The sequence below is a fragment of the Glycine soja genome, chromosome 17 (genome assembly GCF_004193775.1).
Source record: "Glycine soja cultivar W05 chromosome 17, ASM419377v2, whole genome shotgun sequence".
Classification (NCBI taxonomy): domain Eukaryota; kingdom Viridiplantae; phylum Streptophyta; class Magnoliopsida; order Fabales; family Fabaceae; genus Glycine; species Glycine soja.
The window spans coordinates 9,890,397-9,917,581 of NC_041018.1; the positions used below are offsets into that span (position 1 = coordinate 9,890,397).

General features: G+C 30.2%; 2 protein-coding genes and 1 long non-coding RNA gene across 3 annotated transcripts; 2 read left to right on the top strand and 1 right to left on the bottom strand.

Moving 5' to 3' along the window:
• The first annotated feature begins 9,279 nt into the window (after window positions 1-9,279).
• LOC114393262 (putative phospholipid-transporting ATPase 9) lies at window positions 9,280-15,792 on the top strand. Its single transcript, XM_028354537.1, has 11 exons — window positions 9,280-10,131; window positions 10,621-11,951; window positions 12,070-12,180; window positions 12,289-12,565; window positions 12,821-12,909; window positions 12,997-13,105; window positions 13,428-13,637; window positions 13,930-14,055; window positions 14,181-14,279; window positions 14,440-14,631; window positions 14,758-15,792. Exons 1-11 carry the CDS (start codon window positions 9,739-9,741, stop codon window positions 15,472-15,474), a joined length of 3,654 nt encoding a protein of 1,217 aa, XP_028210338.1. The 5' UTR covers window positions 9,280-9,738; the 3' UTR covers window positions 15,475-15,792.
• Window positions 15,793-19,541: 3,749 nt separating this feature from the next.
• Window positions 19,542-20,141, bottom strand: LOC114393051. The gene has a single exon (XM_028354311.1). The coding sequence runs from the start codon at window positions 20,075-20,077 to the stop codon at window positions 19,691-19,693; it is 387 nt and encodes a 128-aa protein (XP_028210112.1). The 5' UTR covers window positions 20,078-20,141; the 3' UTR covers window positions 19,542-19,690.
• Window positions 20,142-24,263: 4,122 nt separating this feature from the next.
• LOC114391825 lies at window positions 24,264-26,882 on the top strand. The gene is made up of 2 exons (XR_003662183.1): window positions 24,264-24,395; window positions 26,293-26,882. It is a non-coding gene; the product is annotated as an uncharacterized LOC114391825 (long non-coding RNA).
• Window positions 26,883-27,185: the final 303 nt, after the last annotated feature.

A 27,185-nucleotide genomic window follows, 5' to 3' on the forward strand; every position in this document is an offset into this window, starting at 1 on the left:
ATAATTTTTTTTTCTCTCTTAGTTATCAATCATCTTAATCATTTTTACTTATTATTGGGTTCTTTTGTGATCTTTTTTACATAAAGTTATAAATAACTACTTGGGTATTTTTATGTTTTTGAAAGTCACATGGAAAGGAAGTTAATGAAATGGTATAAAGAAGGGAAAATTTCCTAAACCTTTTAAAGCTTCAATGTTAGGCATTCGCATTCGGTTACTCTTCAAAAGGGAATAAAATGATAGGCATTAGGTCATGATCAGTGCACGGATCCATTTTGAGGGTTAGTTACTAATATTCAGCCTTAAAGTGTTGGAGTTTGGCGGCATTGAGCGTTGAACTAAATCCACATTTAATCTAATTTATAATAGGGTGACAATAGTAAGGATCTCATTTTCGAAATTATTTATTGTAATTTATAAATATAAAATAGATTTTTTTATAATATTTTCATTTATTGATGTCTCACTCAAATATTTATATGGTACATAACTATATTTTAACTCTTTTAATAAGAATAAAAGAAGTTATTTATCACAGTAATTTGTGTAAATAATAATTTTATTGATAAATAACTACATCACTTTTGCTTTTATAAAAAACTACATTACTTAACATATGGATTACTAATATAATATAACAATTATGTGACAAAATATTTTTGGTTTAAGACACTTCTTAATGGTTCTAGGACGTTATAACTTTTTTGACAATGCAAAATTACTAGAAAGAAAGCTTTGAAATTTAAAAAAAAGTGTAAGAGATAAAAATAAAAAAATCAATAAACTCCGAAAATATACAAATCATCAACCCACAAAATCATCATCCAAAACACAAAATCAACAACTTGTGGTAAACAAAATCAACAAGAATAAGCAAAATCACAAACCAATTAACACATCAACCAAAACCCAAGCAACAATACACCACCATGTTTACCTTGCATCCCGGACCATCTTGTTTTCTACTATCTCTCTTCCCTTTTTTTGCAAAACTATTTTCTTCCCTCCTCCGTTGTTTGCTTTCTTCTCTAAGGAACCCATCATTGTCGTCAAGCCATTGCCATCTCTAGTGAACAAGAAAAATCTTTCTCTTCCTTTGCCTCATCTCACTCTTGCGACTGCGACCTCATCGCAATTTGACACGGTTAAAAAAATTGTAGCACCATAAAACTAAAAAAAAATCTTTAACCAACAATATTTTACATGTTATTGTTACATCATATTAATAGTCCACATGATAAGTCACATGATTAACACGTCATCACTTAATGATGATACTGGATGAGAATGATTAAAAACAATGCTGGATAAAAGTTGAAGACTAAGATGGGTAAAAAAAAATTGTTGAAAGATCAAGATTAGTCAAAAAATTGTTAAGGGATTAAAACAAGTCAAAAAAAATTATTGATGGGCTAATAGTGAATTTCATAAAAAGATGAGAGACTAAATTATACTTTATGCAAAAAAATTGACACGTAATTGTCACATTAAATTGGTAGATCACGCATGACTGTCACATTATTATTTAACGATGATACCTAATGTCAAAGACTAAAAAGATAAGAACTAAAGCAATTAAAATTTTGTTTAAAAACTAAAAACAAAATTCATCAAAAGTTGAGAGAACAAAAACATATCTTGTCCATTGAAATACTTACAAAACCTTAAAGAGACAAATAATATAAACAAAAAAAAAAAAATGTCTCTCAATTTGCATTTTGTGACGCGTCCTTCTTCCCACTCAAGGAAGAGTACACCACCCGGTCTTCTTGATGGAGGAAGAGGCTTCTCCTCGAAAATTGATAGTGTTTTTTCCATCAATCAAGCTTGATAGATCTTCCCTCTGCATTAATTATAACTGAACTCTTTATTAGGATACAATTACAATTTCTTCTGAATTATATTAATTTGATATTGGTTTTTAATTCTAAGCTCATTTTCATTTTTTTTACATAAACCATATCTATATTTTGTTTCTTGTTCGACTCAAATAAAATTATTATAAATGATACATTTTTTTATTTAATGTTAAATTTTTTAATTAAGTTAAATTAATGTTACATTAGTTGATTTACACGATTTGGTTATTCATTTTCATTTGATTTAAGAAGTCAAATTGACGTTGCTTCCTTTAATTAGATTAATATCCTTCCGGTGATTTTGGAGCCTCCATTGAATTTGAATGTTTCTTCCACGACTTACTTAGATACGAAGAACGACTCAGAATTTGTGTAACTTTATTTTTGATACACTTTAATTTCTTTTGTACATAACATAGAATTTGTGTTAACTTTGTTAAATCTCCGTGTTTGTTGATTTTCTGTATTTCCAATTTTTTTTTCTTCGGCGATCCCTTCAATCTATTCAATTAGTCCAACCAGTGTCAATTTAACAAGATGCTTAGTTGCGTTTAATCCTTACAGGACAATATTCTACTTTTAATTACATGAACAATCTAATCTAATACCTTGTCAAAAAGTAGTACCACATTGCGAAATATAAGAGTATTAAATGCAAAAAAAAAAAAAAACTGCAGGACATTGAATGTGTTTGGGGAGGGAAGACAGTGACATTTATGAGAAATTATTACGTTGTTTAAGGTGACTAAGGGTCTCTGTTTTAATATTTTTTTATTATAAAATTATATGAAATATTTATAGATTTTATTAATAATTTATTTTTGTTAAAAAATTTGACTGATTATATTTTGTAAAATTTTCACTCTTCTTTTCTATTCTAATCACGTGTTTTTTGTTTTAACTTACATTTAAATTTTATAATTTTAAAAAATTCATACGATCAGTTACATCAATATATAAAAATTAATGAAAGCTTTCTGTCAAACAAAGAATTTAATGAAAACTATAAAATTACAGACAAGCTAATTAATGATTTCTTGTCATCTAGAAGGTTTCACAAAGTCCAAACTAAAGTCCACATTAGTATGAAATATCCTTAGAACCCATTGCAGTTTGTGGTGATACATACTGTTAACATGAAAATGAGGGTTGGGTTATCCAGTTATCCCTATATGTCTAACTCGTCTGTCTATAATCTATATTCATTCCTTGGAATTCAATTAATAACGGAGCACGTAAAGTATTAGAAGACATGTATTTGACGTTACTATGCATGTGAGTCTTCCATCTCTACCAATATCATCAAACGTGACACAATTCAATTCGCTCATTTAAGTGTCTCTGAGCACTGCGCAAACTCATGTCACGTTCTTCACTATAATTGGTACATAGTTAAAAAATTTAAACATATATATATATATATATATATATATATATATATATATATATATATATATATTGCACGGCTTTCTATTTCCACAGCAGCAGCCATTGAAAATTTGAGGTGGCAGATAGCCAGATTTTCTCATCCTAGCCAGATTTACAACATGATTATGTACCGGTTTGTAGTTCTAGTAGCATTACTAATTTTTCAAACTAACTATACAAGTATGCAGCATTTCAATTTTGACCGTTCCTTAATTAGTAGGGTGCTTTTTTTTTTTTATAAATTTAATTTAAAATAGTGTTTAAATCCGTGTATTATAAAGGTTAATTGTTCGACACTATAAATGCATAGCATATTTTTTATTTTTTCAGTTTTAATTTACACTTTTTTTTTTCTGAAACAACTAACAAAAAACCTCGATCAATACACATTTGATAGTTTTATGTGAAGATATTATTTTAAGCATGATGTATCCGAGAATCTCTCTCTCTCTTGAAAGGATCAAATTAAAATTTAAGCAACATCCCGAGCTGTTCTATTGATCAATTAATAAGAATGGCCGAAGTTCTCAATCAGTATCAGTATTAATTGACCAAGTCCCAGAGGCAGGCCTAACGATGTAATCAATTAAAAATTGACATTTCATCCTAATAATTTTTATCTGTTGTTACTGTTAACTAGTAATTAATATAAAATAGCATTTCATGTTATTTTAAGTTATCAATTTAAGTTAATTTAAGTTATCAATTAGATGTAAGACAAGGATACCGGTTATTGAGATAATATATTAATTTTGTCAAAGAATATTATCAACTATATATATATATATAAGGTTTTTTTCCCTATAATTTATAATCAAACTTATTATTATTTGTAACGACATAATGTTTTGTTATGTGATTTGTTTTAATAGTAGAAATCAAATACGATGTCAAAAGATTTATAATCCTTATATATTATATTCAACTAGATTTTCTTGATTGTTTTGCTATTGTTATATGATTAATATTAAGGATATTTGCTCACATAATAATTCTAAAGAAAATTATGATGAGTGGACAGCTTTTCTTCTTCTCATTTTTAGTCTAATTTGAGTTGTAGACATAAGTAATTTAACTAGATAAATAGACTGGTCCATTGTTAGTACTATACATGCTGGTTGATATTTTTTTTTCCCATCATGTAAAATATCATTAATTTTGATAATGATTAATTTTTAACAGAAAACTTGACTAATTATTTTTAATGAATGTGATCTCATTTTTTAACTGTATTTTTCTACTCACAAACTCTTGAACTTGAAACATTAATTTAGAAAAAAAATCGAGTTTAGTACTTATTAAAAGCCTACAACTTATTGGTCTGATTGATCCATTTATTTGACTGTTTACTGTTCTCTTTCATTTGGCTAGGTCCTATGCGTAGTTTCAGACATTATTTTCATTTGATTTAAGAAAAATAATATACATTTTACACTTAGAAGAAGAGAAGATGCAGACAAAATAGAGAGCCTAAGTCAGAGGCCGGCTTAAATACTAATCTGTATTGCATTACTAGTTGTGGTGAATCTGTAATTAGATGTCGTCTTCCGCGTAAAATGGATCTATCTATTATCTTTTTTTTTGAAACGGCATGGTCAGAGTCAGACTCATCAATGGCTGCCCAATGACTCCTTCAACTTTCTTTTGCATGCAATCCAATACAATGAAAAACAAAGCAACAAATATGATTTATTTTCTGATCCTCATATTATATCACATAATAAAATATTACTATATGATTAAAGAATGAGAATAAATATTAAATAATCATACTCAATTGACACTGACTTTGTCTAACAATTAATGAAGATTGAAGTCACAGCTGACATCAGCTTAATATTTGACGCCGTATTTCGTTCCATTTCAAATACCAATAATATATTAATAAAAAATATATCCAACGTGTTGTTTTGAGGAAAAATAATTAAGTGGTTACTTAGACAGATATTCAAGCGTGATTTATATCCTTTAGAGTTACTTTCAAAACGGCATGAATCTTGACCTTTAAAATCGGAAGTTTATTTTATAAAAAATAATATGAAAATGTTAATTAATGTTCTTAAGAAACTAAAAATATAATTTTTTATTGGAATATATAACTTTGTGTTTTTCACAACTTATATTTTCGTGTGATTTTTACAATATATATATTTTAATTTTTTTTAACTAATTTTCTAATCAGCCAGATCCAAAAAATATAAATAATTGTGTACATGTTAATAAAGACCCTCGGATTCTTATAGCTGCCATTGTATATAAAAATAAAAATAAAGACCATTAGATCCAAACTACACCAGCTGCGGTTCATTTTTGGATTATAGGGATACTAATATTCGAATGATATACATAAAAGAAAAACGAATATTAGTATCGGTACATGTTCGAAACTGATAGTTTACTATTTTTTAATCCAAACATCATATCTCTGTCAATAATACAATTCTTTCAAAATATTTAGTGCACTGTATAAAAAAAATATTTAATGCACGCATAACCTTCGAAATACGAGTTCTCACTTCATGATATCATCCCAATATTTTGTTAAAACATTTGGCTAAATAATATGTGATAGATCTTTATTAATTATTAATCCACAACCATTAATTTCGTAATCTAAGAACAAGGTGAAAACAATAAAACTAAAAGGAGGCTTAAATCTCAAATAATTAAGCTAATTAACAAAATAACATTCTAAAAAATCACATCTTGCCATATGCACATCTTCTAAAATGTTGTTTGCAGAATTCTTTTTATTCATCAGCAAAATAGGGACTTAAATTTAAAATGAATAGAAAAATAAAACAAAAAAAATTGAACTTTTATTTTTCAATGTCAACTTTTATTTTTCTCTCTTTGATGGAATAAAAGAAAATACATCATTACCTCTTTCTTTTTCTCCTTTTCTTCTCTGGATCTCCTTACCTAAAGACACTGTAAAAAATTGTACTTCGTATTTCTGTAGTTTTTTTAGAGGTTTTTTTAGAGAATTATTGAGATGGGTTTCTTTGCTCTTCTTTTTAAATTTAATTACTTAGGAAAAGCTTAAAAAGTCAGTTTATTTATAACTTATATGTATAAGATTTTTAGACATTTCAATTTGACTCCTCAAAACAAGTTTTATAAATGGAAGAAAGATCAAATCAAATATAAGACAAACAACACCCTGTTAATTTTTTAATTTTAGATTTTAAGAATACGAAAAGTGAATGCAATTCTATATTCACTTGTAATGGATTTTACCATAACCAACTGGAACCTCTATTTATTTATTTTTCCGTTTAGATTTAAGTAATCATTTAGTCTATTTAGTTACAAAAATTTTATCTTTTAATTCATTTTTTTTGGCTGACTTTTTAATTTCTATACTTAAAACATCTCATTTTAATTCTCACACATGTCATTTTAATCTCGTAATTTTTACGCATATCATTTTCAATCATATAATTAGACCCTAGCTATAATAAAGACTAAAATGATTTAAATGGTACATATATGAAGATTAAAATAATTTTTTGAAGTATTGAAATTTGATCTAGTAATTAGCTAGACCTTTTATTTCTACTGCAATAAAAGCCAAAAACTGAGTTTTGAAGAAGGATGTGCTTTTATCTAATATCTATGCATACTATATAAAATGAAATTTGGGGGTAAAGCCTTTAATCAGTGAATTAGTAATAATTAGTTAATAGAGATTACTTTAAACTTGAAAGATGCTGAGCTTAGCAGGATCCAATTGACGAAATTAAAAGAGAAATTCATTGATTAGTAATATGAGCATCATTGAATAGAATAGTAATGAGAACATGTGAAGGGCTTCTTTGAGCTTTTCCCACGCATCCTTAAACTAGTATATTTCTTCGGCTGCGTCACCTCTTAGACTTTTTTGTTGTCTTGGCTTCGGAATTACCCCTTCTTGCATCTTACGAACTGCAACAAATTTTCTTTATTCTTCTAGCAGTCCCTCCCTTCTTCCACTTGGGTTTCTTCAACTCTGAATCCAATCTTCGTGCGCCTGTGTATCACACAACAAACCATCAATTATGCTTAATTTTCTTTAAATAGGTTTTGCATATAAAAAATGCTTATTAAGAAAATTATTGCGTTAAATATATCTCATCCGTTTTTATATATAAGACCCAATTATCTAATTTTTTAATATTAAAAAATAGTTAATTTAGTTAATAATAATAAATTTATCTTAAATTTATAATTTTTTTAAATAATCATTATCATTAATATTTTTTTTAATTATTTATCGATATATTATGTCTCTTCTAATTTAAAAATAATTAAAACAAAAAATATTATAAATTAAGAATTATAAAAAGTAACCAACATTAATTCAAACTTGAGTTTTATAAATAATTACAGAGTATAATTTATTCTTTATATCCTGTTATTTATATATTTTCAATCTGGTTTTTAGAAGAAAAAAAAATCAATTTGGTCTTATATATAAAAACTTGTTAATTACAATATGTTTTTGTATGCACAGAATTCTTCATATTGACAAAATAGATTGGCTTGTCCTATCTTTTATAAATATTGAATAATAAATATTTACTAAAAAAATTTAAATGTATGACCTTAAATTTTGAATAATAATTTATTTAAATAAAAGATAAACTAATTAAAAAATAATAAATATATGTATAAAATAATAAAATAAATACTAAATTATTTTTTTAATAAAAAATGAGTTGACTTATTCTGCTTTTTTCTCAACTCATTTTTTAAGTGAGTTAAAATAAGACGGATTGACGGATTGAAAACTCCAACTCAATTTAACAAAAATTCAAAGCAAAATGAGTTGATTCAAAAGATTAATCCATTTTATCAACCCAACACAAAAGTTATTTATTTTGTCCCTACTCCCTAGGATCATATCTTGTTACACGTTATTAATTTAATCCTTATTATATGTAGAATTGACGATATATATATATATATATATATGACCAAATTCCATATTTTTGCATAGTTTTTTTCTTCAAATAATATTACTTCCTTCGAAAGATTTAAAGGGAAGAAAAATCAAATGAAACCATGGAATGGAAAACAAAAATCAAAATGGAAAAAAATATTCTTTTTATTTCTAATAATATTCTTTTGATATAATTTTTAATGATTATTCTAAAATATTTTATTTGGAATTAATTTAATTTGATTTGAAACAAGTGTATTACTTTAATCAGAAATTAATTATCTTTCCTAGAATTTATCATAAAAATAATATTAGAATTGATTTATAAAATAATTTCCACGATTGAAACACATGAAAGATGAATTCACCTCATGATATATTTGTAATTTTTTTCGTCATACATGACAAATGTAAAAGGCTTATCAAAGAATAAAAAAATGTAAAAAGGCTTAACAAAATAGGAAAAAACATCAATTAAAATAATTACAATGATTAATTGTATTTAAGTAAATTATATTATACATTTCCAAAATAAAACAAACTTTATAGGGAGTATCAAATAAGTTCCAGCTGTTACAATTAATTTTATTCTGTTAATAAGTAAATTATTTCTTGAAATCATTCCAAATCTAAGAACTATGCCTTGTTTTATTTTCTAAACAGACTTTCTAGAAGCGTCCGTTTGTAGCCAATGAGGCACGTAGTATTTTATTTCACAGTTGGCATCTGGCTTCACTTCCATAAATTTTTAGACCCGAAAGCAGATTCAGCGCATCCCTATTAACTAACTACTACTATTTCTTGTCAAGAAAATAATTATTCTTTGTTTTTTTTTTTTCTGCCAAAAAATACTTTTTTTTAGCTAATTTATCACACACAACTTTAATTAATAAAAAATGTTGATTTGGCATCTCATATGAATCGTATTTGTCACGAAATGGTCTATTATCAATTTCCCTCGTTCGACCCCTTATGGTTCCAGAAGAAAAAAACAAAGCATTAGATAGATATTAGTATTAGTTTTTGTTATACTGTGTTAGTTATTTGTTATTTAGTTTATTAGTAGTTTATAGTCTTAAAACCGAGTTTGGAGGAGAAAGAGAAAGAGAGAGAGAGATCCATTCCCATGTGCATGTTGAAAAGTCTATTCTTGTTGGCCACGGCGAGTCAAACTGGGATGGCAGTCAGATTTCAGCTTCCAACCCAATCAAACCCATAATGGGTTGCCTTGTTTCTCTTCAGTTTCATTCCAAAGTTATACCTTTCAGCTCTCACAAGGGAACCTTGTGTTTATTTCATTTCTGGGTCTATCATTTTTGTACAGATACCATATAAAAGAAAACAGTTCTTTTGTTTGTTTGTTTTGATTTGTGTTAAGGTTGTTCTTTTGTTTGTTGGTTCAACATCACATCTCTTCCTTGGGTTTTCAAAACTTGATTTTTGAGGATCATTTGAGTCATTGGAGCTTGGTTTGGAACTTGAAGGGTGAGTCACACAAGTTTGTAAGGTTTTGGCATAGTTGGAGGAATGGCTGGTGGGAGAAGGAGGAGGCACCACTTCGGCAGAATCCATGCATTCACGTGTGGTAGAGCTTCTATGAAAGAGGAGCATTCACTAATAGGAGGCCCTGGCTTCTCAAGGAAAGTCTATTGCAATGACCCTGAACGTGCCACAGCGAGTCTTCTAAACTATGGTGACAATTATGTCAGAACAACTAAGTATACATTGGCCACGTTCCTCCCCAAGTCCCTGTTTGAGCAGTTCAGGAGGGTTGCCAATTTCTACTTCCTCGTTTGTGCAGTTTTGTCTTTCTTTCCGGTGTCCCCTTACTCAGGCATCAGTAATGTTGTCCCTCTACTGGTTGTGGTTGCTGCCACAATGGTCAAAGAGTTCATTGAGGATTTTAGGAGGAAAAAACAGGTAATGTTCTGTTCTCTTATTGTTACATCAGATTCATTCTGCTGCAAATTATGCTTGATTTGCTGTTCTCTTATCTTAATGCATATCTGTCATATAGGCTTTTTTTGCTAGAAATTTTGCAATGTTCATTCCATTATCTCTAGACCAGAACACGTGGCTATCGATTGCTTTGCAGATTTGTGGAATATAATCTTTATTAATTGGCTGGGAAATTTATGATGAGAGTTGTGGCGGTAAGGAAATTGTGAGAGGCAAAGTGGTTTATGTGCTAAATCCATGCTTTGAATTGTGTTATGATTAATGTGCACATTGGGTCAGTACCTTTTTTCTTCTTAACATGTGCAGAATTTCTTTGATAAATAGGTAATAGCCTAATAGGGTTGCATTATTGTTAGTAAACTTTTTTCTTTCATAAAACACAAAAAGGTAACATTTTCTGCTACTCTTGATTAATCCTAGGTTGATAATATTGTTTTGTAATTTCATCAGGATATAGAGATGAATAACAGAAAAGTTAAACTGCATCGTGGAGGTGGTGTTTTTGACTATTCTAAATGGAGGGATTTGAAAGTAGGAGATGTAGTGAGGGTGGAAAAAGATGAATTTTTTCCTGCTGATCTCATCTTACTTGCATCAAACTATGATGATGCAATTTGCTATGTTGAGACCATGAATCTTGATGGAGAGACAAATCTGAAGCTGAAACAAGCACCCGAAGCAACTTCAAAGTTGCAAGAAGACTCGAACGTTCAAAATTTCAGGGCTGTCATCAAATGTGAAGACCCAAATGCTAATTTGTACACATTTGTTGGTAGTATGGAGCTCGGGGATCAACAGTACCCTCTTGCACCTCAACAGCTACTGCTTAGGGACTCTAAGCTGAGGAACACAGATTTTGTTTATGGCGTGGTAATATTTACTGGACATGATACAAAGGTTATGCAGAATGCAACAGATCCTCCATCCAAGAGAAGCAAAATTGAGAAAAGGATGGATAAGATTATCTACTGCCTCTTCTTTGTACTCATTTTGATTTCTTTCATTGGGTCCATATTCTTTGGGATTGCAACAAATGATGACCTTGAAAATGGAAGAATGAAGAGATGGTACCTTAGACCAGATGATACCGAAATTTACTATGATCCAAATGAACCAGTAGCTGCAGCAATTCTGCATTTCTTCACTGCACTTATGTTGTATAGTTACTTGATTCCAATTTCCTTATATGTATCCATTGAAATTGTAAAGGTTCTTCAAAGCGTGTTCATCAACCAAGATGTGCACATGTATTATGAGGAAACTGACAAGCCGGCACATGCTCGTACATCAAATTTGAATGAAGAACTTGGTCAAGTTGATACTATACTTTCAGATAAGACAGGAACTTTGACTTGCAATTCTATGGAATTCATCAAGTGTTCTATAGCTGGGGTTGCTTATGGACGAGGAGTTACTGAAGTTGAGAGAGCTCTATCTAGGAGACATGAATCACATCCAGGCCAAGAGTTGAAAAAGATTAGTGAATCAAAGTCATCCATTAAAGGGTTTAACTTTATGGATGAAAGGGTCATGAATGGAAATTGGATCAAAGAACCCAATGCCAATGTAATCCAGAACTTCCTACGGTTGCTGGCTGTATGCCATACTGCAATACCTGAAGTTGATGAAGAAACTGGTAAGGTTTCATATGAAGCTGAATCACCAGATGAGGCAGCTTTTGTGATTGCAGCCAGGGAACTTGGATTTGAATTTTATGAAAGGACACATACAACTATTTCACTGCGTGAATTAGACACCATATCAGGCCAGAAAATCAACAGGTCAGGTTATTGTTCTTTTATGTGAAGGCTTAATTATCTAATATCTTTTTATACATATACATATGCAATTGAAACTTGAGTTATGTATTAAAAACTGCGTATAATTTCACTTTTGCAGGTCCTACAAACTTTTGAATATATTAGAGTTTACTAGTGCGAGAAAGCGGATGTCTGTAATTGTGAAAGATGAGGAGGGGAAACTATTACTACTTAGCAAAGGGGCTGACAGGTTTGTAATCTCATGCTTGGCTATCCTAAATACACTGTGAGCATCATTCAATTTGTTTTAAAAGTTGATAACATTAAATTGCTTTACTTTTTTGGCTTTCACAAACAGTGTAATGTTTGAACAAATTGCAAAGAATGGAAGGGATTTTGAAGAGAAGACAAAGCAGCACATTGCTGAATATGCTGATTCTGGTTTGAGGACCTTGATACTTGCATATCGTGAACTTAATGATGAAGAGTACAATAAATTTAATAAAGAGTTTACAGAGGCCAAGAACTTAGTAAGTGAAGACCAGGAGCAGATTGTTGAGGGGATAATACAAAATATTGAGAAGGATTTAATTCTTCTTGGTGCTACTGCAGTTGAAGACAAACTACAAGATGGGGTATGCTCTAAATACTGTTTTATTTTCTGAAAGTAGAGGGAAGCAAGGCTTGCTTTCTTTTTATGCTGAAGTGTTCGACCTAATACAATTGTGTACACATAATTGAAATTACTTTAATAATCAGCAGAGCTAGTACCTTTTCCCTTTTCTTCAAGTCATTATTTTTTGAAATTATCCTTGTCCTATTCTATCATAATAACTTGTTTATTGTAGTTCTATATGTTGTGTTCTTATGAATCAATTCATGTTGTTCAGGTTCCTGAATGCATTGACAAGCTAGCTCAGGCTGGGATTAAGCTATGGGTTTTAACTGGTGATAAAATGGAGACAGCAATTAATATTGGGTAAGTGAAAAGATTATCAATATATTTTGGAATTATAAGTGCAAATGATTTGATGTCACTGATTTGCAAATTTCTATGTGGTTGCAGATTTTCTTGTAGTTTACTCAGACAAGGAATGAAACAAATTATAATTAGCTCAGATACTCCAGAAACTAAATCATTGGAGAAAATGGAGGACAAGTCTGCTGCTGAAGCGGTAAACAACTCTGATCCTTAAATTCTGTCAACAGGCACTGGTTGCCATTTAGCATGTCATGGGATGATTGTATGCTCTTTAGGTTATTATTTTACACAACTGCAGCAAGGAAATCCCGTATACAACATATATGAATAAGAGTGCATGAGAAAGGGACTTGCAAAACAGAATATATAGCACTTGTATCTACATGCACCACACTTATCAATTAGATTACATGACATGTTGAATTGGGAGGGGGGCGGGGTAGAGATTATCTTGTTTTTATAGTTCAATATATATTGATGGCTTCCAATTTGATGGAATCTTACTGATTATTCAGGCAATTAAGTCAAGTGTTCTTCGTCAACTAAGGGAGTCAAAGGCATTGCTTTCTACAGCAGATGAAAACTATGAGGCCTTAGCCCTGATCATTGATGGGAAGTCTCTTACTTATGCACTAGAAGATGATGTAAAGGACTTGTTTCTTGAACTTGCCATTGGCTGTGCGTCTGTTATCTGCTGTCGTTCATCTCCCAAACAGAAAGCACTTGTGAGTTTTCCTTCTTTTTTTTTTTTCCTTTTTTAAATCTAGCTATGTATTTGCCCTTTCTTTCTTTGTGTGTAAAAGGTCAGGTTGCACAAGTTTAGCTTCTAATTATTGTGTTATAGTTAGGCTTGGATTTGATGTCTCACTTGACCGAAATCTCTTAAAGTTTATTATGATCAACAGGCAAAGAGACTATTACTGCAAAGCAATATATTAAAAAGGGCAAATCATAGTGTCATCCTTTGGTGGTTTTCTCATGCTCAGTCTCTAAAAGATCTTCTACCTAATAATGCAGGTTACAAGACTGGTGAAGATGAGAACTGGTAGTACAACACTAGCTATTGGAGACGGGGCAAATGATGTTGGAATGCTTCAAGAAGCAGACATTGGAATTGGTATCAGTGGCGTGGAAGGAATGCAGGTAAATCTGCAATATCTTGCATATTATTTTCTTTTCCCCCCATACCTTTCTATAACCCCGACCCTGAATTTGTATTGTTTATACTTTTCTTGTCTCTTAAATTTTTACTTCATTAAAACTTTCAGGCAGTTATGTCAAGTGATATTGCAATAGCCCAATTTCGGTTTCTAGAGCGCTTACTTCTTGTGCATGGACATTGGTGTTACAGAAGGATCTCGTCAATGGTAACAATCTTGTCTTGTCTTCACTTATGTTACAAAATATTATACTATAAGGTTCTTTATTTTACATATACTGATTTGTGACCTGTTGCAAAGTCTTAGTTCAACTAAGATCAATAAAATTATTTAGGTTTCTGACAAACTTGATTTTTTTGTTTGGCAGATCTGCTATTTCTTTTACAAGAATATTGCCTTCGGCTTCACTCTGTTCTTCTTTGAGATGTATGCCTCATTCTCAGGGCAAGCTGCATACAATGATTGGTTCATGTCACTATACAATGTATTCTTCACTTCACTTCCTGTAATTGCATTAGGAGTTTTTGATCAGGACGTATCTTCTAAATTATGTCTCAAGGTATGTCTCCAATCTCAGATGCTTCACGATGGCTAATAGTTGAAATTCAGTTTCCTCAGTGATATAAGTATAAGCCACATGATTGTTCTCTTCTCATGAATCCTTTCTTCTGATTTCATTTTTCAGTTTCCATTATTATATCAAGAAGGCACCCAAAACATCCTATTTAGCTGGAAACGAATCATCGGTTGGGCATTGAATGGAGTTGTGACTTCTGCCATTGTATTCTTCTTTTGCATCCGTAGTATGGAATACCAGGCATTCCGTAAAGGCGGTGAAGTCATGGGGCTGGAAGTTCTTGGTGCCACCATGTACACCTGTGTTGTGTGGGTGGTGAATTGCCAAATGGCATTATCTATCAGTTACTTCACTTACATACAACATATATTCATCTGGGGAAGCATTCTATTCTGGTATATATTCCTCCTGGCATATGGAGCAATAGACCCTTCCTTCTCAACCACAGCCTATAAGGTCTTCATTGAAGCTCTTGCACCAGCCCCATCTTTCTGGATCGTAACTTTCCTCATTCTTATTGCTTCCCTCCTTCCATATTTCGTCTATGCTTCCATCCAATTGCGTTTCTTCCCTATGTATCATCAAATGATTCAGTGGATGAGAAACGACAGGCAAACAAGTGATCCAGAATACTGTAATGTGGTAAGGCAGCGATCGATAAGACACACAACAGTTGGATTCACTGCTCGTTTGGAAGCATCCAAACGTTTTGAAGCATCCAGAAGAGTTGAAGCATCCAACCCTTTTGAAGCATCCAATCATTTTGATGCATCCAAAAGACTTGAAGCATCCAAACGTTCTGAAGGGAAGTTTGAGGATAGATAACCAGAATTTTTTGTTGTTGTTGGTTGTTAAATTCATTAGTCAAAACGAGGTGTAAATTTTTTTCAAGGTTACAAAGCTTGTACATATTTAAGGTAAAGGAGCGATTTCCTTCCGCTGCGTGACAAGAATCCTTAAAGGAAGCAAAATAAAGCAATCTGTTCGTTGGTTTTTTTGTTCAGAAGATTATGTTAAAATTTGGCTGCTTCAAGATTAGAAAGAAGGATGTAGTAAACAATAATGTATGAATGTATGTGGTTTATCGTAGGATAGAAGAATTGATTCATTCTTTCATCGTACAAATCTAGTGGCATTTGAACCCGGCTTGTTTTTTGGTGCAATTTGCTGGTGAATAATCATCAATAGTTCCTAATTGGTTCCACATCTAAGTTGTTCTCAACTTCCTAACATTCTGCATCTTTGTCCTGGCATCATTGGCTGAATAGGATTGCAATTGCATAGTTACATAAATGATAAATCTCTCGATAATTCTGTCGTAGTATCAAATTCATCGTATTACGAATTCTATACCGAATTTTCTTTAAAGATGGTCTTATAATAATAATAATGTTAAAAATGAAAAAATCACCTACCATCGTGGACACGTACGTAAATACAAGAACACTTATTAGTGAAAAAAATCTAAGTATCACATCGATTAAAGATAAAATCAAATAATAGTATATAAGTAGGGGGTAATTCTTATTATGTCGACACTTATTGGACAAATCTTAGTTGAGATTTATAAGATTAACTTAAGTTGTTGAAGTTGTGACACTGATGCTAATCCTTGAATAGGTCATGCGTTTTTTTTTTAAATGCTTTATTGGAATATGTATGTAAATAATTGATAAAGCACTCATACTTTAAGAGTTTGACTTCTTATGTTGGTCCATTAGTTTTCAATTTCTAATCAGAAAGAGGTAAAATGGATCATCCTGTACGATAGAATTCATATATGCCACAAGTTTTGTATTGAAAGGTAAGAGTATTTTTTTTTAAAAAACTAAACATCTTTTTGAATGACAATTTGTATTTGAGTTGAGTAAGATTATTATGCATAATAAAGTCATAAAATCCTCTTTTATGCTGTAGTTAAAATTCAAATTACAGACCGTTAATTAGATATGAATAATATTGGTTGTGCCATGTGCTTAATAATAAGTATGAGTTATTTTATTCCTATTTCATATTTTAACAATAATTTCAACGAGAAGAAAAGAAAAACAAAAAAGAAGAAAAATATATATAAATAAGAGTGATAAAAAAATATTGTAAAATATAAAATAACATTATTCAAAGAAAAATACCGAAGCCAATGACCTAAAAGTAAACTGTTCGAGAAACGCGACTTTAGGAATTAAGCTCGGCGTGTCTGCTAACACGTTTAGTAGTTGGAAAAAAACTTAGAAGGTATTCTCTTTCACTTCCACATCTTTCTCTGAACTGACTTGAAAATATGTAAGCCATTCCAAACACACGGTAAGATATGCACTCCAAATGGTATGAAAAAGTTTAGTAGAAATTTCTTTACAAAGCATATACCTTGACATAATTAGCTTAATTATAATTTAAAAAATAAAAATAAGGCTAGAAATTGGCAGAAATTATGGGTAATTAGTATTAGTAATACTCAGTACAAACCAAATATCCTTATTTAATATGATTCATTCAAAAGAAAAAATCAAGAATATTGTACAACTTGGATGAAATGAATGAATATGTTATATGGTAAGCACAACGAGAGGCCTAAGAAATCAGAATCAGAGCGAGGCATGATAGTAGCAAACTCAGTGAAGCTAATTACACCATCCCCATCCGTGTCAGCCTCTTTGATCATCTCCGTGAGACTCCACTTTGCCATTGTCGTTTGAGTCCATGTTGGCTATAAGAGGGCTAGGACTTGGTCACCCGAGGGCTTCTAGCTCTAGCATTGTCAAATCCACCGAAAATCTCCCTTAACTGATTAACTTGGTGAACTTGAAGCTTTGATGACATGTTAATATATAATCACTACAAAAATAATACCCTCAATGTATAAGCACAATTAATGTGCCCCCCTACAATTACTATAGATACGTGTAACTGCAAATTAAAACTAATACAAATATGGTGAGAAGACATTCTTTTTTTCATGTGAGAAGAGAATTAGCAATGCAAATAAGGGAAAGACAAATATGGTGAGAAGAGAAGAGGAGGAGATGTGGCTTATTTTAATTAGTATCATGGGATAGTGTGGGAACGGAAAGCGTGTCGGTGGTTCATGTATAACGATAGGCTATAAATTAAAGCTTTTCATGTTCGACTTCTAGGAAACTCATAGGCACTGTCGTCGTATTACATTCTTTTTTGACTCCATAATTTAATCACGATAATTGGTAACCTCGTCATTTTGGGATCCTTTTGCGATTTTAAAAGGGTGATAATTAATGTTAGTCATGGTAATATAAACCTTGCTTTTTTATCACATAGGGAAGTAATTTTTAAGCATGATTTTATGTAAGATGGACAGACAGAAAAAAAGGGAAATAAAATAGTAGTTTTTGACAATTTGTATATATAAGAGATTCCCACCGCCCTGGATCGAATAATTAAAAAATTCAAATGAGTAATGAGTTGTAAAACTGGAGGATGTATGAATGTGCTAAGGTCAACCTTGACAAAAATGATCATGATGATATAGGCGTGTATATACTTGTTGAGTAAAAAAGGAATTATAAGAGAACGAAGTAAAATATGTAATAGATAATATAATATGACAGAAACAGAGAGGTATAGAAAAAGTGTGTAAATGTATATTATGAATTTATTATTAAAATTTGCTAAGTAAAGTTCATATCAGATTGTCCTATAATTTAAATGAAATTTAGATACAGATAACTGTTCAAACAAAAAAAATATATGCTTGAATATGAATTTTAATATTCTAGCATTTAGATTAATTTTCTGATTGGGCTCTCTTTATCGCTTGTATTTTCTTCCTATTCATTATAAAATAATTAATACAAATTAAAGAAAGATCTTATCAAAAAGATAAATAAAATTTTAAAAAATGATATTATAAGTAAAAAGGAAGCGAATACACCTCACTAAAAAATTGAATCAGATTAATAAATTAATAGGAAAATGAAAGTAATTTTTACGCCACACATTAATTGTTATAAATCCGTAATTGTGTTACGTTCTCCCAGTTAAAATGTTAATTTAATTAGGCTTAAAGTTTCGTTTCAAGGTTGACCAAATTAATAATGAATACTGAATACTTATACAGTTTCACTACATATTTGAATGAAAGTGACACGGCTCATGACACATCCTCAATGTGATGAACCCTCTCTACCAGCTGATGTCTACAGCTAGGTTGAGGTTCATACTCTGTTTTTCTTTGTTAGAAAAATGGATCATTCATTCAAATTAGAGAAAAGCAGTTGGGTTTGTCTCCGACCCATATATATATACGCTCATTATTGTAGGCAAGGTACACCATGTACAAAGACAGATATCTATATGATACTAGCATATTAGCATTAATGCTCTTTTGCAAATCACCAACGTGTCCATGTACAGAAAATTGTTGCCATTCTTAATTAGTTTCATCTCCTTTTTTATTTTTATTTATTGCAAGAAAGCGATGATTATGTCTTGTTCTCAAGCCATATACCATCACCTTCACGAGACAGAGAAGACATTATTAATTATTGGAAGTATTTATAGGCATTAAATGAAATAGACCTTCTTCAATAAAAGAAACAGACAGATGCAATTGGAGTTATGAGTCATCTAAATTAAATACCTCCACCTAACATACAACAACGTTTTTCAAACCAAACTCCCAAGTGTTAATGATATTCCTTAGAAATATTCCCTCCATTTCATTATACTTATTGTATAAAAAAAATTGTCCTAAATAATTGTTGTTTTAATTTTTTAAATATAACATTAATTAAGTTTTTAAATTATACCTCTTATAATATTAAAGGTGTACCTATAATAAATTTGTAAGATTAATTGTTATTTATTGATTTGTTTTGTCTGTGTAATTTAAGAATTTTGGAAAGAAAGAATAATAATTTAAACTAAAATCTTAAAACTGCACATCATATGATGAATATAACACACATGCATTTATATAGATAAATGGTGAAATCTAATTAAATTTTCGGCAACGTGGACGAATTACACAGGTTCAATTCCCACAAGTAGTAACACGTACATATAATCAAACTTGTGTTGTGTTTTGTTGAGCAACCTCACCATCTTTGACCTTACAATGATCAATTTCCTCATGGTCATCACAAACCATCACCTTCGCCCCAACGCCTCCAACTTCAATATCTTTGCCAATACGTTCTCTAAACACGCGCTTTAGCCACCCAAAAAAGCCCCTTCCTCTGATACTCTCCAACGGGGTTTTCGGCCTTCGGTTCCACTTGCGACCCAAATAGCACGAAAGAACAGACAGAATTATAAGCACGGTAATGACGGCAAAGAATGGACCCACGGATCCTGAAGATTTCCATGCACTAGTGCTTGGAACAGCAACAGCTTCTGGTTCTGCGTGTTGCTGCTCTGGTTCTACAATTGAAGACAATGCTGGTGTTGCCATGGTTAATTAGCATTAATGAAGTAATCTAGCTATGCTAATTGTTAAGTGTATATATCGATGTAAGAGGTGAGTATAAATATATATGTGTATAAAGGGAAGTGATGATTAGTTAAATATAAGAAAGTTGTTTAGCTTCCTTAGCGGGGTGAGAAAACTTGAAATGAGTGGAAAGCAAACGTGGAAAGGGAAAAAGGAAGCATAGACTCCTTTTGATTTTTTTATTATTATCTGGTTTACTTTCCACTTTTGCAGATGATTTACATGCATGCATGTCTTCCTTTCCTTCATTGTGCATTGTTCCCTGGCTTAGGCCAAAGGCGAAAAGTAGGGCTTTTTCATTTTATCATAAACAAAGGGGCCTCGATACGTCTCGGTTAAGACTTCAAACTTCCAAGTGAGCCATACCCACGTCACTGCATGTGAATGTAAGATGTGATCTTTTTTTCTTTATGCTTTTAATATTTCATTCACCAAATAGATGTTGACTGCATGGAGTACTTTGAAGTTGTCCTGTTTTTTGCTCGTGTTGATGATGTTAGGACTTAATAAAAGGGAAAAACTTAACTTAAAAGACTGATTCATTATGTGACAAAGTCTCATAGCTTAACATATAACCTCATATATATATATATATATATATATATGTGTGTGTGTGGGGTGACGGCAGGTGGTTTAATTTTAATAAATTTTAGGTTTAAATATTTTTTTTCGTTTTTGTAATTTATTAATTTTTTATTTTTGTAAAAAAATCATTTTAATTCTGATAAAATGTGTTTGTTTTGTTTTAATTTTTGTAATTTATTTTTGTATATTTCAATATTTTATTTTATTTTTTAAAATGTTATCTACAACTCTTTAAAGGTAAAAAATAAAACAAACATATTTTGTAATGATTAAAATGATTTTTTTAAAAAATAAAAAATGCTAAATTACAAAGACAAAAAATATATTTAAACCTAAATTTTAAGATAAAAATTAATGCAATCAAATCCTAAAAATAATTTATTAAGTTTAAATCAAGTGCAAATGGCACGATTGATCCAACACAATCAAATGGTCAACGGTTTGAATAAGATTATTGTATAATTTGGTTTTATATTTTTATTTTTAAAATCTATAATTAATATTCAAAATTCAAAAGTACATAATAATTATAATATAATATTAGTTTAAAGTACCAATTATCACATCTAAATCATATAATATTAGTCAAAATAAAAAAATCTTGAAATATACTAAAAAAAGGTTAATCCGATGGCTGGGCTTTATGCTCTGTGCTTTCTGGTGTAGGTAAATCTTATTTGTACTGGTTAATGTTTACACTTAATTGATGTCTTTTATTCCTCTTTTAATACAAATAATAAGTCTCTACAGGAGATAGTCGTATTTAACTCAGGTTGACTATTATGAAGTAGTAGAATTGAAATAATTTGGCATTAGTTAATTTACGTATTCGATTATATATTATTTGATTTCTACAAATAATATAGCATGTGCTAAAAAATTATGTTTATTTTTATTTTTTTGGAAATGTAAGTTTGTACAATTAATGTTTATACATTATATTTTATTTAGGAAAGTTTGCATATGATAATTGAATAGACTTTATTTTCTGTTCCCATAATGATTATATATAAGAGAAGTAAAAAAAATAAAATTATAGGAAGAGAATAGTAAGTATTACAAGGAGATGCAATTCGATTTAGCTAGATCAGTTGAATTGTAAAAAAGAAATTGAAACAAAAATACGTTTTTTTTCAATTATATATTACTTAATTATTTGATTGGGTTTTCTTCAAATTAATCTAATAATTTAAAACGGCAAAATTGGTTTTTAACATTCATGTCATTATCATATTCCTTGACCAACAAGACGTCAAGATGGAGCAAGATGCCACGTAATTCTCGTGTGTGGGCTGTGTCACATGTGCTACATGTAGTTGTGTGTTTGATTTAAATGAAAGAAATATGATAGGTAGAAATAAACGAGAGATAATTTGAAAAGGAAAAAATAAAATAATATATTGTGTTATTTGGTTTAAGAAAAATAAGTAATTAATAGTATTTTTTGGGTCAAAGAAAATCAATTTTTTGGCCTAAAAAATAAAATAAAAATTGGGAAAAAATCAATTTTACTGTAATTAGAAAGGGAAAATTTTATAACTTTAATCTCACTAAAATCGTAAGAGCCAAATAGAATCAATTCATTCCCATCTTTTGGTAACTTATTTCTGTCTTTTCAACCCAGCACAGCCTAACTGCAAGAAATTTTCTACGTGTAGAAATGGTTACATTTACACTAGCATGCGTGTTTTGTAAGTTTATGGAATTTAGCCTAAGAGTTTTAAATGAAAAGAAGTTTTTATAATTAATGCTTGGGTTCTTTGCCTTTATCAATGAAGACAATTTAATCCTCAAATAAAATACTCCATTATTTGATGAATGAAAGAGATACCCATATGGTCATCTCATTTGATCCATTAAATTTTTTTAAAGCTCCAAGCCTCCAACAGTGTGACAATTGACAAGTGTCCTGTTTATTTTTTTTTATCCATCAAGCTGCTTTGGATCTTTTGGTTTAACCATAAAAGGCCAAGACTGTCATGCTTTACAAAATTGTTTAGATGGAAGTTAGCAACAATTAGGGTTGAAAATTGGATGAGACGGACAGTTTGTTGGATTGAAAAAGAAAACTTGAAGTGAGTTACAACCGTCGGATACAAATTTGAGTTTTTTTTCCACATGTTGAATCCAACTCTAACTATGTTTAGTATTATCAAAATGATTTTTTTGGATAATCTAGTTTCAAGAGGATTTCTATAAATTAATTTATGCACAAATTATTTTTGGCTTATGAATTTTTTCAATTTTTTTAAAAATCCATATAAGTATTTATAGAGAAATTGATTTAAAAAGTACTAACTCTAACCTTTAAACTTGTGTTAATCATGACAGGATATATATATATATATATATATATATATATATATATATATATATATATATATATATATATATATTACTTTATTTTTTAATCTTGATCATTTAAACATGACCTCCAAATATATATTTTTTTAATTTTTATTTTCATAAAAACAAGAATTAATGTTCATTTAATAAGTCTCTTTATTTGATAATTTTGAATTTATTTTTTAGAATTGTGAACTTTTTATTAACTTCCATAAAAAAGCTAAGACTTTTCAAATAAAGTTATACATTACTACAATTAGTTCCATTTATTTATATTTAAATTTTGGATTCAGTGAAATAAAAAAAAATATTGAGAAAAGTTTATTTTCTTGAATGATTTCACACAACTCGACTCAAATAATAATACTTATCGTATATTCATATGAAATTTTTATTTTACTTTAAATTATAATAATTAAATAATTAATAATTAAAAAATATTTTTACATTTTTAATACTTCTATTCTAAATTTAAGTACATTATTTTTTATATATATTTTTGTTTTCTTACAAATATTAATAAAACATGGAAGTTACTCTTGTATGAGTTAAAATTCCAGTTAAATACAACTTTGAGAATTGAGATACATATCTTGATTTTTTTTAAAGGAAATACACATCTTGATTTTAAGAAATAATGTTTAATTTTATTTAATAATTACATATATTTCTATTATTTTTTATTTGCACATAAGTCTCCTATTTTATTAACGTTTATAATGATTTTATTTATAGAGAATAGTGCAAAAAAGGTACTTCGTACATGGACTTGAAAGTTATATATATATATAGTCGGTGTAATTTATTTTAAAAGATATAATTGTTGTTGAGAATTAAAATAAAATGTTACAGTAATTTATAATAATTAAAGATAAAAATGTTTAGAAGAAAAGATGATACCAAATAGTTATTCCTTTTATAATAGTTATAGATATATGGTGTAATATTTTAAAATAATTAATGGGGTTAATCATTAATGTAATGTATAAAGAGTGTTAGAGCGTATTTTTTTTAAAACACTAAAAGAGTTAGTCTAGAGCAAGTAAAGAAAATTAGGAGCATTGAGAGAAATTTTACAAACCTTAGGGGTGCTTATGTAATTTAATAATACTAAATTAAAAAATATTTTCAATCGGATAAAAAAACCGTTAATTACCGAAAGTAGGGCCAGATTTGAGTTTGGAAAACAGGGGTGCAATAGTAATTCTCATGCTACGATAAAACAAACAAAAAATGCAGAATGATTGGCCTTAGAAAAGTTAGTGTGGATCTGTGACTCAAAACAGAGAGAGAGAAAGGGATTCACACACTTGCCGCAATGGTGCAATGGTGACTCCACAGATTCCTGGTTTATATCATATATTCCTCTTTGTCTCTCTCTTCCCTCTCTATCATATTGTTTTGTTTTCTTTAATATTATTTATTGTTTAGCTTCATATTACTCATATTTTTCGCCCGTTTGTGTGTGCGTGGATTGTGATGGAAGAGAAACTGCCTCTACCTTTCTCTTTATGTTCAGATCTATGTTTTCCACATCACGGATTGTATTTGCTGTTTTTAGCTACCGTCTTTGCGTGTCAATTTTTTTTAATCCAAAAACACAAAAAAAGAAGAAAAAAATGAAAAAGAAAAACTACAGAGCGGTGTTCGTTGTTTTGATTTTTGTTATTTTGCGGATATTGTTTTTTTTTTGGAGGTGTATGGAGATGAGGTGAAGTCACTGGAGGCAGCGGTTCATCGATCTCTTCCTGAATTTGGTTGTGGAAGAACACAAAGCAAGAATCGGTCGATAAACCTCTGCATCCAGCGCTCACTTTGCCTCTCTTTACCAGCAATTTCTTTTTCTCTTTCTTCTAAATAATAACACTGTTTTTATTCTTCCTCTTGCTTTCATATGGAAAAATTAGTTAGCGTTGACGAATTCTCTGTATCAGCATTTCTCTTAAAAGTATTTTTCTTCTTCTTCTTGGTAGCGAGTTATTAAATCTAGATGCCTCTGGTGTGGTTTGAAATAATTTTATATTACTTCGTTTGCGCTCTTCCGAGATAATGCCTATAGTGTTACAGCTGCTAATGTTCCGATTTGTGTTGATTTTGCTATGAAAGGAGGGAGAAAATAAATCTAATATCTGCTTGCATTGTTGTTTGTTGCTGCTAAATTTTGAGGAATACTCTGTTAATTTTTCCATTTCAGTATTCTTTCCTTGGGCGTTGATTAACTAGTTTGAACTCTGAAGTAATTGCTTGTTTGATTAAATTTATTTTGAATGAATAATCTCTTTTTTTTCAACTTTTTTAGAAAGCTTTTAAAAAGTAAGTATTTTCTAAAAATAGTCCATTTCCTAACAAGAACTAAACTAGTCTTAGTGAGATTGTAGTGTCCTTTCCTTGCAGTTGCAGATTATTCTTTTATGGTTATGTTCTTATGTTCCTTTTTTTCTCCCTAAACCAACCTATTTATCCCTTATATGAATGCTTCCCATGGCTTAAAACTTCTGCTGTGTTAAGTAATGACATTCTTGCCTGTCGGTGAGGTCTTCCTGTTCACAAGTCATTGGGCTAATATGTTTGATCGCATGTTTTTCATTTTGTCTTTGTGAAGAAGTGATATAACTTTTCCTTGTGATTATACATCCTTTTAGTGGTATTATTACAATTGAAGAGTGGATTCAATTATACTTATGAAACTTCCGTCCTTAGTGTGCATAGCATAATTTATGGTGATAAACTGTGACTCATTTGTTTTCACAGTCAGTAATTGAAAAAACTTCTGTTTTGGTTGGTTGGAGTTTGTGAATCAGAAACTTAAAATGGATATGCACTCTCCTTTCCGGTTTATTCCAATGCTCCAGTTACTAGTTGTTTTATGGAATGGACTTCTCTAAAATGCATCATCTCTGCATTTTAGAGAATAAATAGCAATAATAACAGTTAATTTGAAAATCAATTGATGTGATCACAATTACCACTGTTGATTTTGAAATCAATGGCTATTATTGTACTTTATTTTCTAAAGTATGTCTCTACACATAAGAAGAGACAAACCTTTGCTTTCACATGTTTACAATGTAACCAAACCGAAGAAATGTCTATATTCATTTTAGAAATTGGTTAGAATCTTTATTACTTGGAGCTTTTTGAAGAAGCTCAAGGGAGTGCCTTACTCTAAATATGTCATTTTCTTCACCATGTGGTCTAAAGGTCTTTGCTTGTTTCTTTCCTGAAAAGGTATATTTGGAATGTAGGTTTCCAAGAGGTAGGCAACACACTGCACTCCACCTAGTTGTACTGTATGTAGGTCTTGGCTGCATGAAAGTCAATAAAAGGGAGTCCAACTTGCAAGAGAATCATCTAGCTGATGTTTAAGGGGAATCTGGTATCAAAATTTCCTGTGTATTTGTTGAATGAAATCGAAGTAAAGCAGAATCGGATAAGGCAATTTGGGTATTATTCGGAGCACAAAGTTTGATTCTAGGAACGGTATGTACATATTGAGTAAGTAGGGTAATAATGTAGGGAAGCGTCATCAATCCAAGGATATTCTGACATTTCATCCCTTGTTCGTATTCCCTGATTCACAATTTTCTCATGCTCGATTTAGCATTCTATATTCATATTCACTTCTCGCTAGCGACTCTGTTCCCCCGACGCTTAATAGTGGAATCGTGTTACGTTTCAATCCTGTAAAAGTAGTGCTACAAAGTAACAAAAAATATTGACCTCTAGTTTTTTTTTTTTTTTGTTTTTTTGTTTTTGCTGAGTGACCTCTATTGTTTGTCAACAATAACGGTTAACTTTTGCTTTGGCAAAAAATAAAAAGGGTTGGTTATTAATATTTGCCATCTAACAGTAACTCGAATTGGTATGTATTATTTATGGAAATATCTAGTGGTAACATTGCACAAATATTAAAGGCTCTCTATGAAGATTGAAGATATCTAGGTGCTTGTTAATCCTCCTGCTTGTAGCTAGAAAATAGTCAATTACCTCAAGGTTCAGATAAAAAATATATAATTCTGTTAGATCTGGATTAAAATTAAATTCCAAACACCAATTAAAAATATATAAGTTTTCTTTTATATTTATATTTAAGCCAAAAGTAAGAAATAAATGTTATAGTGTAACAAATTTTAAAGTG

Coding starts and splice junctions, on each gene's coding strand:
- LOC114393051 (XM_028354311.1), bottom strand. CDS start 20,077: ATGGCAACACCAGCATTGTCTTCAATTGTAGAACCAGAGCAGCAACAC.
- LOC114393262 (XM_028354537.1), top strand. CDS start 9,739: ATGGCTGGTGGGAGAAGGAGGAGGCACCACTTCGGCAGAATCCATGCA. Junction 14,056..14,180: donor GTGGCGTGGAAGGAATGCAG/GTAAATCTGCAA, acceptor TAAAACTTTCAG/GCAGTTATGTCAAGTGATAT. Junction 14,632..14,757: donor CTTCTAAATTATGTCTCAAG/GTATGTCTCCAA, acceptor TTCATTTTTCAG/TTTCCATTATTATATCAAGA.